A 13,409-nucleotide genomic window follows, 5' to 3' on the forward strand; every position below is an offset into this window, starting at 1 on the left:
AGAGGAGAGGGGGATGATGAGAGAAGAAGAAGGAGGAAGAGGAGAGGGGGAGGATGAGACAACAAGAAGAAGGAAGAGGAGAGTGGGAGGATGAGAGAAGAAGAAGGAGGAAGAGGGGAGGGGGAGGATGAGACAACAAGAAGAAGGAAGAGAGGAGAGGGGAGGATGAGAGAAGAAGGAGGAAGAGGAGAGGGGGAGGATGAGACAACAAGAAGAAGGAGGAAGAAGAGAGGGGGAGGATGAGAGAAGAAGAAGGAGGAAGAGGAGAGGGGGAGGATGAGACAACAAGAAGAAGGAAGAGGAGAGTGGGAGGATAAGAGAAGAGGGCAATAAAGAAGGAAGGTGAGAAGAAAAGGCAGGAAAATGGGATGGAAGTAGAAGAGGAAGGATAGAAGAAGGGAGGGATAAAATATATTGAGGGAGGAGAGGAGAGAGGGAGGAGATGAGAGAGGGAGGAGAGCACTGACACTCACAAGTCAAACAGAAGGTAGTGGAAGCCCTCCTCTGATATGCTGTCATGGAGACGAACTAGAGAGAGAGAGAGAGAGAGAGAGAGAGAGAGAGAGAGAGAGAGAGAGAGCTATTGGTTGAGAACATCAGCAGCAAACATATTCTCATATTCTTCCTGTGCTGCAGCCCCAGCAGAGAGAGAGAGAGAGAGAGAGAGAGAGAGAGAGAGAGAGTTACAGGTACTGACCGATATTGGAGTGTTTGAGCAATCTGCAGATCCTGGCTTCCCTCTCCAGCTTCTGGTGATCTGAGGAGAGAATAAGAAGATATAATATTGATACAATGATATAATAATATGGTACAATATGATATATCATATCATTACCACGAAGGAGGAAATCAGAGCTTTTATACAATGTAAGTGTATTCAACAGAAGGCGAGCAATATTTTAGTATATAAAGTCCCCATCAATATACGCACGTGCACACACACACACTTGCCCACACACACACAGTGTGTTGTATATACAGTAGATACCCTGAGGGTTTCAACTGCCCCATATTAACTCCCCTTACTATAGCTTCAGATGGAGGGATGGAGGGAGAGGAGGAGAACAGAGGAGGGGAGAGATAAAGAATAGATATGTGGTAGTGGAGAACGGTTCTGAGGGCACACACTTAGTGTGTTATAAATTATGTAATGAATGTATTGTAATGTTTTTGAAATTGTATAACTGCCTTAAGTTTTCCGGACCCCAGGAAGTGTAGATTCTGCCTTGGCAATAACTAATGGGGATCCATAATAAACCCCAGAAAGAGTAGCTGCTGCCTTGGCAATAACTAATGGGGATCCATAATAAACCCCAGAAAGAGTAGCTGCTGCCTTGGCAAGAACTAATGGGGATCCATAATAAACCCCAGGAAGAGTAGCTGCTGCCTTGGCAAGAACTAATGGGGATCCATAATAAACCCCAGGAAGAGTAGCTGCTGCCTTGGCAAGAACTAATGGGGATCCATAATAAACCCCAGGAAGAGTAGCTGCTGCCTTAGCAAGAACTAATGGGGAACCATAATAAACCCCAGAAAGAGTAGCTGCTGCCTTGGCAAGAACTAATGGGGATCCATAATAAACCCCAGAAAGAGTAGCTGCTGCCTTGGCAAGAACTAATGGGGATCCATAATAAACCCCAGGAAGAGTAGCTGCTGCCTTGGCAAGATCTAATGGAGATCCATAATAAACCCCAGGATGAGTAGAGGAATCAAGAGGAATCAATATTGGCGCAGAAAAACCTATTTTATCCCGTAGGAAAGTGTATGTAAATAATCCATACATATCCCAGATGTTAGGTCCTGTCAGAGGTCAGCTCCACCTCCTCCTCTAGACCAGTGGTTCTCACACCAGGGTCCCTGGGTGTGGATGTGGCTGGCTGTTCCCTGACCATTCCCTCAGATGGTCAGGTGGCACCAATTTAGGATGGAAAAGTGCATTCTGGGTTTGAACCCACGCTTCCAGGGGTGTGGTCCAGAAGCCCTACCACTATACAAGATCTGCTGTGTCAGATTACACTGTCAGGAAGTCCCACTGCAAACTTAGTAATGGGAACTAAAACTCTACACAATACAACCCAGCCAGTTCAGCCTAGCCCAGTTATACCAGGAGCCTGTTCAGCCTAGCCCAGTTATACCAGGAGCCTGTTCAGACTAGCCCAGTTATACCAGGAGCCAGTTCAGCCTAGCCGTTATACCAGGAGCATGTTCAGCCTAGCCCAGTTCAGCCTAGCCCATCGGGTGGTGTAGGTATCCTGGAGGGCAGGTAGTTTGCCCCCGGTGATGCGTTGTGCAGACCTCACTACCCTCTGGAGAGCCTTATGGTTATGGGCGGAGCAGTTGCCGTAGCAGGCGGTGATACACCCCGACAGGATGCTCTCGATTGTGCATCTGTAAAAGTTTGTGAGTGTTTTTGGTGACAAGCCAAATTTCTTCAGCCTCCTGAAGTTGAAGAGGCGCTGCTGCGCCTTCTTCACGACGCTGTCTGTGTAGGTGGACCATTTCAGTTTGTCTGTGATGTGTACGCCGAGGAACTTAAAACTTTATACCCTCTCCACTACTGTTCCCTCGATGTGGATAGGGGAATGCTCCCTCTGCTGTTTCCTGAAGGCCACAATCATCTGCTTTGTTTTGTTGACGTTGAGTGTGAGGTTATTTTCCTGACACCACACTCCAAGGGCCCTCACCTCCTCCCTATAGCCATCTCATCGTTGTTGGTAATCAAGCCTAACACTGTAGTGTCGTCTGCAAACTTGATGATTGAGTTGGAGGCGTGCATGGCCACGCAGTCATGGGTGAACAGGGAGTACAGGAGAGGGCTGAGAATGCACTCGTGGGGCCCCAGTGTTGAGGATCAGCGGGGTGGAGATGTTGTTACCTACCCTCACCACCTTGGGGCGGCCCGTCAGGAAGTCCAGGACCCAGTTGCACAGGGCGGGGTCGAGACCCAGGGTCTCAAGCTTGATGACGAGTTTGGAGGGTACTATGGTGTTAAATGCTGAGCTGTAGTCGATGAACAGCATTCTCACATAGGTATTCCTCTTGTCCGGATGGGTTAGGGCAGTGTGCAGTGTGATTGCGATTGCATCGTCTGTGGACCTATTGGGGTGGTAAGCAAATTGGAGTGGGTCTAGGGTGTAAGGTAGGTTGGAGGTGATATGGTCCTTGACTAGTCTCTCAAAGCACTACATGATGACAGAAGTGAGTACTACGGGGCGGTAGTCGTTTAGCTCAGTTACCTTAGCTTTCTTGGGAACAGGGACAATGGTGGCCCTTTTGATGGATGCGGGAACAGCAAACTGGGATAAGGATTGATTGAATATGTCCGTAAACACACCAGCCAGCTGGTCTGCGCATGCCGTCTGGGCCTGCAGCCTTGCGATTGTTAACACATTTAAATGTTTTGCTCACGTCGGCTGCAGTGAAGGAGAGTCTGCAGGTTTTGGTAGCGGGCCGTGTCAGTGGCACTGTAGTGTCCTCAAAGCGAGCAAAGAAGTTGTTTAGCCTGTCTGGGAGCAAGACATCCTGGTCCGCGACGGGGCTGGTTTTCCTTTTATAGTCCGTGATTGACTGTAGACCTCTCGTGTCTGAGCCGTTGAATTGCGACTAATTTGTCTCTATACTGACGCTTAGCTTGTTTGATTGCCTTGCGGAGGGAATAGCTACACTGTTTGTATTCGGTCATGTTTCCGGTCACCTTGCCCTGATTAAAAGCAGTGGTTCGCACTTTCAGTTTTGCACGAATGCTGCCATCAATCCACGGTTTCTGGTTGGGGAATGTTTTAATAGTTGCTGTGGGTACGACATCGCCGATGCACTTGCTAATAAACCTGCTCACCGAATCAGCGTATTCATCAATGTTGTTGTTCCCAGTCCATATCCCAGTCCACGTGATCGAAGCAATCTTGAAGCGTGGAATCCGATTGGTCGGACCAGTGTTGAACAGACCTGAGTGCGGGAGCTTCCTGTTTTAGTTTCTGTCTATAGGCAGCGAGCAACAAAATGGAGTTGTGGTCAGCTTTTCTGAAAGGAGGGCTGGGGAGGGCCTTATATGTGTCGCAGAAGTTAGAATAACAATGATCTAAGGTTTTGCCAGCCCTGGTTGCACAATCGATATTCTGATATAATTTAGTAGGGAGCGTTGTTTTCAGATTAGCCTTGGCTACAATAAATGCAGCCTCAGGATATGTGGTTTCCAGTTTACATAGAGTCAAATAAAGTTTGTTCAGGGCCATCGATGTGTCTGCTTGGGGGGATATATGCGGCTGTGATTATAATCTAAGAGAATTCTCTAGGTAGATAAGACATGAAGGTCAGTCAATACTGAAAATATCAAGAAATTTGAAAGTTTCTTCAAGTGCAATCGCAAACCCATCAAGCACTATGATGAAACTGGCTCTCATGAAGATCGCCACAGGAAAGGAAGACCCAGAGTTACCTCTGCTGCAGAGGATAAGTTAATTCGAGTTACCAGCCTCAGAAATTGCAGCCCAAATAAATGCTTCACAGAGTTCAAGTAACAGACACATTTCAATATCAACTGTTCAGAGGAGACTACGTAAATCAGGCCTTCATGGTCTAAATTGCTGCAAAGAAACCACTACTAAAGGACACCAATAATAAGAAGAGACTTGCTTGGGCCAAGAAACACGAGAAATGAACATTAGACTGGTGAAAATCTGTCCTTTGGTCTGATGAGTTCAAATTTGATATTTTTGTTTCCAACCACCATGTCTTTCTGAGATGCAGAGTAGATGAACAGATGATCTCTGCATGTGGGGTTCCCACCGTGAAGTATGGAGGAGGTGTGATGGTTTGTGGGGGCTTTGCTGGTAACACTGTCTGTGATTTATTTAGAATTCAAGGCACATTTAACCAGCATGGTTACCACAGCATTCTGCAGCGATACGCCATCCTAGCTGGTTTGTGCAGAGTGGGACTATCAACTGTTTTTCAACAGCACAATGACCCAACACACCTCCAAGCTGTGTAATGGCTATTTTACCAAGAAGCAGAGTGATGGAATGCTGCATCAGAAGACCTGGCCTCCACAATCACCTGACCTCAACCCAATTGAGATGGTTTGTGTTGGACTGCAGAGTAAAGGAATAGCAGCCAAAAGTGCTCAGCATATGTGGGAACTCCTTCAAGACTGTTGGAAAGGCATTCCAGGTGAAGCTGGTTGAGAGATTGCGAAGAGTGTGCAAATCTGTCATCAAGGCAAAGGGTGGCTACTTTTAAGAATCTCAAATATAAAATATATTTGGATTTGTTTAACACTTATTTGGTTACTACATTATTCAATATGTGTTATTTCATAGTTTTGATGTCTTCACTATTATTTTACAATGTAGAAAATTGTAGGTGAGTACTTGAATGAGTAGGTGTGTCCAAACTTTTGACTGGTGCTGGCAAATGTTGACTTCAATGCTTCCCACAGTTGTGTCCAGTTGGTTGGATGTCCTTTAGGTGGTGGATCATTATTGATACACATGGGAAACTGTTGAGTGTGAAGAACCCATTAGCGTTGCGGTTCTTGACACAAACCAGTGCGCCTGGCACCTACTACCATACCCTGTTCAAAGGCACTTATATATTTTGTCTTGCCCATTCACCCTCTGAATGGCACACATACAATCCATGTCTCAATTGTCTCAAGGTGTAAAAATCATTCTTCAACCTGTTTCCCCCCTTCACCTACACTGATTGAAGTGGATTTAACAAGTGACATCAATAAGGGATCATAGTTTTCACCTGGATTCATTTAGTCAGTCTATGTCATGGAAAGAGCAGGTGTTCATAAAGTTTTGTACACTCAGTGTGTGTTTATATATATATATATTTATACATATATATATGTATATCTATGTATGTATGTGTATGTGTGTGTGTGTGTTGCAGAGAGAATGAGAGAGAATGAGAGACAGAGAGAGTGAGGTATGGAGAGAGAATGATAAAGAGAGAGAGAGGGAGGGATGGAGAGAATGATAGATCGAGAGATAGAGAATGAGTAGTCTGCTCATCAGTAGCTCAAGCTAACAAGAGAAAGCAGATGCATTTGGCTGATTGATCCTTTTCCTCACACTGCCTCTAAATGTGTGTGTGTGCGTGATTGTGTGTGTGGGTGTATGTGTGTGTCTATATGTGTGTGTGTGAGTGTGTGTGTGCGCTTCTGGTGTCCTCGATCTGCAATCTCACATTAACATATTTGAGATGCCGCTTGATTCTACAAAGTGAGACAGTAATTTATGCTCCTCTTGATAGAGAGACGGAGAGAGTGAGAGAAAGAGAGAAGGGGAGAGAGAGCAGAGAGAAAGGGGAGAGAGAGAGAATGAGGGAGAGAGGGAGAAAGAGAGAGATAAAGGGGAGAGAGAGAATGAGGGAGAGAGGGAGAAAGAGAGAGAGAAAGGGGAGAGAGAGAGAGAATGAGGTAGAGAGAGAGAGAGAGGGAAAGAGAGTAGAACCGTTTCAACTGCCAACAGATATGGCACGACAACCTCTGAAGATCTTCATTTAGAGACAAGGGGCTGCATCTCAATAATGTACAGACGCTGACCCTACCTTTCCCTCGTCTCCTCCACCATCTGCAAAGGCCTGAATAACTAAAAGAGCTCGTCATCCATATTCTAGTCTCCTCAGCTCAGAGGATGAATAGAACAGGAAGAGAGGAGACAAGGAGACAGTGGAGAGGACACAAGGAAATGAGGACACAGGCACACACAAACACATAGAACACTCATATTTTGATAGACTGTAAATCTGCCCTATAAATATCAAATTATAATTTTCTGCCTCAAACAATATTAAAACACTAAATTAAACAATGAGGGCTTGGCTAGGCTATCCCTTCTCATACTGAGAAAACACACACACACACACCTCACATGAGGCTAGTAAGATGCACCTGATTGTCAGCTGTTTCTAGCCAATAGGAGATATCTTATGACGAGAGAGGTTTGTATTAATAATAATAATAATAATATGGTGCTTATATTTGTCCTATTTCAGGAAGGCCATAAAGATCATCAGGGACAACAACCACCCGAGCCACTGCCTGTTCACCCCGCTATCATCCAGAAGGCGAGGTCAGTAGAAGTGCATCAAAGCTGGGACCGAGAGACTGAAAAAAGCTTCTATCTCAAGGCCATCAGACTGTTAAACAGACTGATTAAACAGACTGATGTTAAACAGACTGTTAAACAGCCATCACTAACATTGATTGGCTGCTACCAACATACTGACTCAACTCCAGCCACTTTAATAATGGAAAAATTAATGTAATAAATGTATCACTAGCCACTTTAAACAATGACACTTAATATAATGTTTACATACCCTACATTACTCATCTCATATGTATATACTGTACTCTATACCATCTACTGCATCTTGCCATATTGATGTAATACATGTATCACTAGCCACTTTAAACAATGCCACTTTTATATATTTACATACCCTACATTACTCATCTCATATATATATATATACTGTACTCTATACCATCTACTGCATCTTGCCATCTTGATGTAATGTATCACTAGCCACTTTAAACAATGCCACTTTTACATGTTTACATACCCTACATTACTCATCTCATATGTATATACTGTACTCTATACCATCTACTGCATCTTGCCATCTTGATGTAATAAATGTATCACTAGCCACTTTCAACAATGCCACTTATATAATGTTTACATACCCTACATTACTCATCTCATATATATATACTGTAGTCTATACCATCCACTGCATCTTGTTTACATACCCTCCCCCTGAAAAGATTTAGATGCACTACTGTTCCACTGGAGGTCATAAGGTGAATGCACCAATTTGTAAGTCGCTCTGGATAAGAGCGTCTGCTAAATGACTTAAATGTAATGTAAATACCCTACATTACTCATCTCATATGTATATACTGTACTCTATACCATCCACTGCATCTTGTTTACATACCCTACATTACTCATCTCATATGTATATACTGTAGTCTATACCATCCACTGCATCTTGCCTATGCCGTTCTATACCATCACTCATTCATATATCTTTATGTACATATTCTTATTCATTCATTTACACTTGTGTTTATAAGGTAGTTGTTGTGAAATTGTTAGGTTAGATTACTCGTTGGATATTACTGCATTGTCGGAACTAGAAGCACAAGCATTTCGCTACACTCGCATTAACATCTGCTAACCATGTGTTTGTGTCAAATCAAATTTGATTTGATTTGATGTTAATGATGGACTGTTGTTTCTCTTTGCTTATTTGAGCTGTTCTTGCCATAATATGGACTTGGTCTTTCACCACATAGGACTATCTTCTGTATACCAACTCTACCTTGTCACAACACAACTGATTGTCTCAAACACAAGGAAATATATTCACAACTGTTAATTGAAATGCATTTCAGGTTGAATACCTCATGAAGCTGGTTGAGAGAATGCTAAGAGTGTGTAAGCTGTCATCAAGGCAAAGGGTGGCTACTTTGAAGAATCTCAAATATATTTTGATTTGTTGAATACTTTTTTGGTTACTACATGATTCCATATGTGTTATTTCATAGTTTTGATATCTTCACTATTGTTTTACAATGTAGAAAATAGTAAAGAAAAAAAAACTTGAGTAGGTGTGTCCAAACTTTTGACTAGCACTGTATGTACAGTTGAAGTCGGACGTTTACATACACCTTAGCCAACTACATTTAAACTCAGTTTTTCACAATTCCTGACTTTTAATCCTAGTAAAAATTCCCTGTTTTAGGTCAGTTAGGATCACCATTTTATTTTAAAGAATGTGAAATGTCAGAATAATAGTAGAGAGAATGATTTATTTCAGCTTTTATTTCTTTCATCACATTCCCAGTAGGTCAGAAGTTTACATACACTCAATTACTATTTGGTAGCATTGCCTTTCAATTGTTTAACTTGGGTCAAATGTTTCAGGTAGCCTTCCACAAGCTTCCCACAATAAGTTGGGTGAATTTTGGCCCATTCCTCCTGACAGAGCTGGTGTAACTGAGTCAGGTTTGTAGGCCTCCTTGCTCGCAAACGCTTTTTCAGTTCTGCCCACAAATGTTCTTCTATAGGATTGAGGTCAGGGCTTTATGATGGCCACTCCAATACCTTGACTTTGTTGTCCTTAAGCCATTTTGCCACAACTTTGGATGTATGCTTGGGGTCATTGTCCATTTGGAAGACCCATTTGCGACCAAGCTTTAACTTCCTGACTGATGTCTTGAGATGTTGCTTCAATATATATATATATATATATATATATATATATATATATATATATATATAATTTTCCATCCTCGTGATGCCATCTATTTTGTGAAGTGCACCAGTCCCTCCTGTGGCAAAGCACCCCCACAACATGATGCTGCCACCCCCGTGCTTCACGGTTGGGATGGTGTTTTTTGGCTTGCAAGCCTCCCACTTTTTCCTCCAAATATAACGATGGTCATTATGGCCAAACAGTTCCATTTTTGTTTCATCAGACCAGAGAACATTTCTCCAAAAAGTATGATCTTTGTCCCTATGTGCAGTTGCAAACCGTAGTCTGGCATTTTTATGGTGGTGTTTTTTTTTGGAGCAGTGGCTTCTTCCTTGCTGAGCGGCCTTCAGGTTATGTCGATATAGGACTTGTTTTACTTTGGATATAGATACTTTTGTACCTGTTTCCTCCAGCATCTTCACAAGGTCCTTTGCTGTTGTTCTGGGATTGATTTGCACTTTTCGCACCAAAGTGCGTTCATCTCTAGGAGACAGAACGCGTCTCCTTCCTGAGCGGGTATGACGGGTGCGTGGTCCCATGGCGTTTATACTTGCGTACTATTGTTTGTACAGATGAACGTGTTACCTTCAGTTGTTTGGAAATTGCTCCCAAGGATGAACCAGACTTGTGTTGGTCTAAAAAAAAAAAATCTGAGGTCTTGGCTGATTTCTTTAGATTTTCCCATGATGTCAAGCAAAGAGACACTGAGTTTGAAGGTAGGCCTTGAAAAACATCCACAGGTACACCTCCAATTGACTCAAATTATGTTAATTAGCCTATCAGAAGCTTCTAAAGCCATGACATCATTTTCTGGAATTTTCCAAGCTGTTTAAAAGCACAGTCAACTTAGTGTATGTAAACTTCTGACCCACTGGAATTGTGATGCAGTGAATTATAAGTGAAATAATCTGTCTGTAAATAATTGTTGGAAAAATGAGTTGTTAACAAGAAATTTGTGGAGTGGTTGAAACACAGTTTTAATGACTCCAACCTAAGTGTATGTAAACTTCCGACTCCAACTGTATACATTTATATATATCTTACACTACACACACACTGCATAGGGATGAGAAAGCCAACTTTATATCGTATAGTTTCACCAGATACCACACAGCTTACCCACCATGCAGCTATTTGACAGTTGGCACATATTGTTTGTGTGTGGGTGGGTGTATGTGTCTCACCTCTGGCTGAGAGCTTTTTGGTATTGATGATTTTGGCAGCATATTCCTGGCCGGTACAAAGTTTGACACAGCGGCGCACCACTGAAAACGCTCCCCTGGAAAACAAAGGCAGATAAAACAGGTGTTAGACATCACCTGGCCCTGGCAGCATCTCAATATTCCTCTACTGTCTCCTTGTCTCCTTTCCTTCATTCCCACTGATCTTAAAGAATTGGACAGGTTGAAAGCATATCCTTATCCACTTCCCCTCTGCTGCTTTCACATCTGCCTTTCATGAGTAAAGACATTTCTCCTGAAAGGAGTCATTGAGTGTGAGACATGTGACAAGCAGCACAGCAGCACATCATGCAAATGAGAAGACTCAAGAGAAAACAACAGAAACGGTATTTCAAGGATTTCTTTGTGTGTGCGTGCAACCGTTTGTGTGTGTCTGCATCTGTGTGAGAGGGAGAGAGTGAGACAGAGCGTGCATGCACCGTAGCAGTGCTGGTATTTTGGGGGGAGCTTGCATAACTAACTCAGCAGGGAAAACAGCAGTAACCGTCTGTGTCGTTTTCTCTGAGCTATATATAGAACACCTTAGTACTGTTACACAATAAGACACACACTCTAACCTGACTGTCTCACACACTCTCATGCTTACACTAGACCCCCACGTCTCTCACACACACTCTTATAATGCCATGACAGGTGAGTCTGTAAGAGTATATATATATACAGAGACAGCAGGCTTATGACAGCAGAGAAAGACTTGTGAGACACACACAGATACACACACACACACACACACACACACACACACACACACACACACCAAAATGGGACAATCTGCCATCCTTACAGGAACTGTAATGAAGGTCCTGTTATCTCTTGGGGCAGCTGCTGCCACCACAGCATGGCGATTGTCTCTGGCTAATCACACAGGCCAGAACACACACAGCATGGCGATTGTCTCTGGCTAATCACACAGGCCAGAACACACACAGCATGGCGATTGTCTCTGGCTAATCACATAGCATGGCGATTGTCTCTGGCTAATCACACAGGCCAGAAGACACACAGCATGGCGATTGTCTCTGGCTAATCACACAGGCCAGAACACACACAGCATGGCGATTGTCTCTGGCTAATCACACAGGCCAGAACACACACGCATGGTGATTGTCTCTGGCTAATCACACAGGCCAGAACACACACAGCATAGTGATTGTCTCTGGCTAATCACACAGGCCAGAACACACACAGCATGGTGATTGTCTCTGGCTAATCACACAGGCCAGAACACACACAGCATGGCGATTGTCTCTGGCTAATCACACAGGCCAGAACACACACAGCATGGCGATTGTCTCTGGCTAATCACACAGGCCAGAACACACACAGCATGGCGATTGTCTCTGGCTAATCACACAGGCCAGAACACACACAGCATAGTGATTGTCTCTGGCTAATCACACAGGCCAGAACACAGACAGCATGGTGATTGTCTCTGGCTAATCACACAGGCCAGAACACACACAGCATGGCGATTGTCTCTGGCTAATCACACAGGCCAGAACACACACGCACACCAGTGAACCTGCAGTTACATATACAAATGAACTACACGCTGTGCCATAAAGGTCCAGACCTCTTAGTATAGAACTCCTAGAACTCCTAGTATTAGGGACTACACTTTATGGTAATATGTGCAGCAAATGTTTGGATTCAATAATGGTACCATCTCTACAGTTCTGTTTGCATAAGGATGTATTATGATCTATAAAATATGTTTCTCCTCCTGACAGAGAATGAGGAGAATACTCCCCCCTACCCAGTCCCATCCAGCACAGCCTGACACACCTATACTGCTATGTGGTACAATTTCTCTCTCTCTCTCGTGTCTCTCTCTCACACCCTCTCTCTCTCTCTCATACACAGTCACACACACACACACACCTATCTTTCCATCCTCTCTCAAGACCCCAATTACAAAACATCCCATGCTGCTCTGATCTCTGACAGCTCAAATTGGCACACTTCCTCTCTCTTCAGACTGTTACATCATGTCCCCAGTCCCCACTGATGCTGTTATTGCAGACCATGCAGCAAGCAGATCAAATGTAGGCTAGCCTGTCTTTAATATTCAAGTTTATATATTGTATTGTCATGTCGAGGCTGCACTTCAGAACAGAGTGAAAACGTGCGTTTTGTTTAGCTGTGTTGCTGCGAACGTAACAGATCAGCAGAGATGAGCTCTGACCCCCATTCCGCTGCGCTGCCGCTCCAACAACCCATACACATCTGCAGACATGCAACTATGCAAAGCAACCATAGAATAACAGGATGAGGATACAATGATGGTGCTATCATAAAGCAATAATGCAGAAACGCCTTACTTTCCGAGTTCTTCATATAGTTGGAAATCGTCCGTAAAACGTGTACAGGTAGTCACTGCCATCTTCCGTTTATTCGCGGGGGTTGTGCGCCCAAAATAAATCCGTCTTCAAGTGAATTTATATTGGATGTATCCGTATAGTAGCCTAGTTATTCTATGTAAAAAAAAATGCCGCGGTGTAATGCGTTTTCTGTCCAGAGAGCACTAGGAACCAGGCCTCAAGATATGTAGGCTATTCGAGTGGAGGAGAGGCAGTGGTGCTTCTCTCTCTCTCTCCGAACGTGTGTCGTTCAATCGCCGTTCACTCCGTTTCTGCACCAGCGAGCGCGCTGTAAATTCAACACATCATTTTCCCACCACCAGGGGGAATTGCAACGGCTCGACAACACCTGGCACATCAGAATCAGATATGTTCTTTACAGGCTTTGGCATCATCACCAATCATGTGTAGCAGCTGGAACACCTATAGCCTAAAGGCAATACAATTGATGGAGGTATTTGTTTAGGTCTACCCAAATAACATGGACTATGTTTTAGTGTGTTGAAACTGTTAGACAGGTAAATAAACT

General features: G+C 43.6%; 1 protein-coding gene across 15 annotated transcripts in view; it reads right to left on the minus strand.

Annotated features, from left to right (window-relative positions):
- LOC115119955 (calcium/calmodulin-dependent protein kinase type II subunit beta-like) overlaps window positions 1-13,161 on the minus strand; it is an 87,809-nt gene extending 74,648 nt beyond the window's left edge. For all 15 annotated transcript variants that reach the window (XM_065017330.1, XM_065017328.1, XM_065017326.1 and 12 more), the window contains exons 1-4: window positions 12,842-13,161; window positions 10,464-10,558; window positions 698-757; window positions 474-528 (exon numbers count right to left, since the gene is read on the minus strand). In XM_065017330.1, coding sequence (XP_064873402.1) covers window positions 474-528; window positions 698-757; window positions 10,464-10,558; window positions 12,842-12,903 — 272 coding nt within the window. In that variant the 5' untranslated portion in view covers window positions 12,904-13,161. The remainder of the gene's footprint in view (window positions 1-473; window positions 529-697; window positions 758-10,463; window positions 10,559-12,841) is intronic.
- Between the last annotated feature and the right edge of the window lie 248 nt (window positions 13,162-13,409).

The sequence above is a fragment of the Oncorhynchus nerka genome, linkage group LG4, assembly GCF_034236695.1.
Source record: "Oncorhynchus nerka isolate Pitt River linkage group LG4, Oner_Uvic_2.0, whole genome shotgun sequence".
NCBI classification, from domain to species: domain Eukaryota; kingdom Metazoa; phylum Chordata; class Actinopteri; order Salmoniformes; family Salmonidae; genus Oncorhynchus; species Oncorhynchus nerka.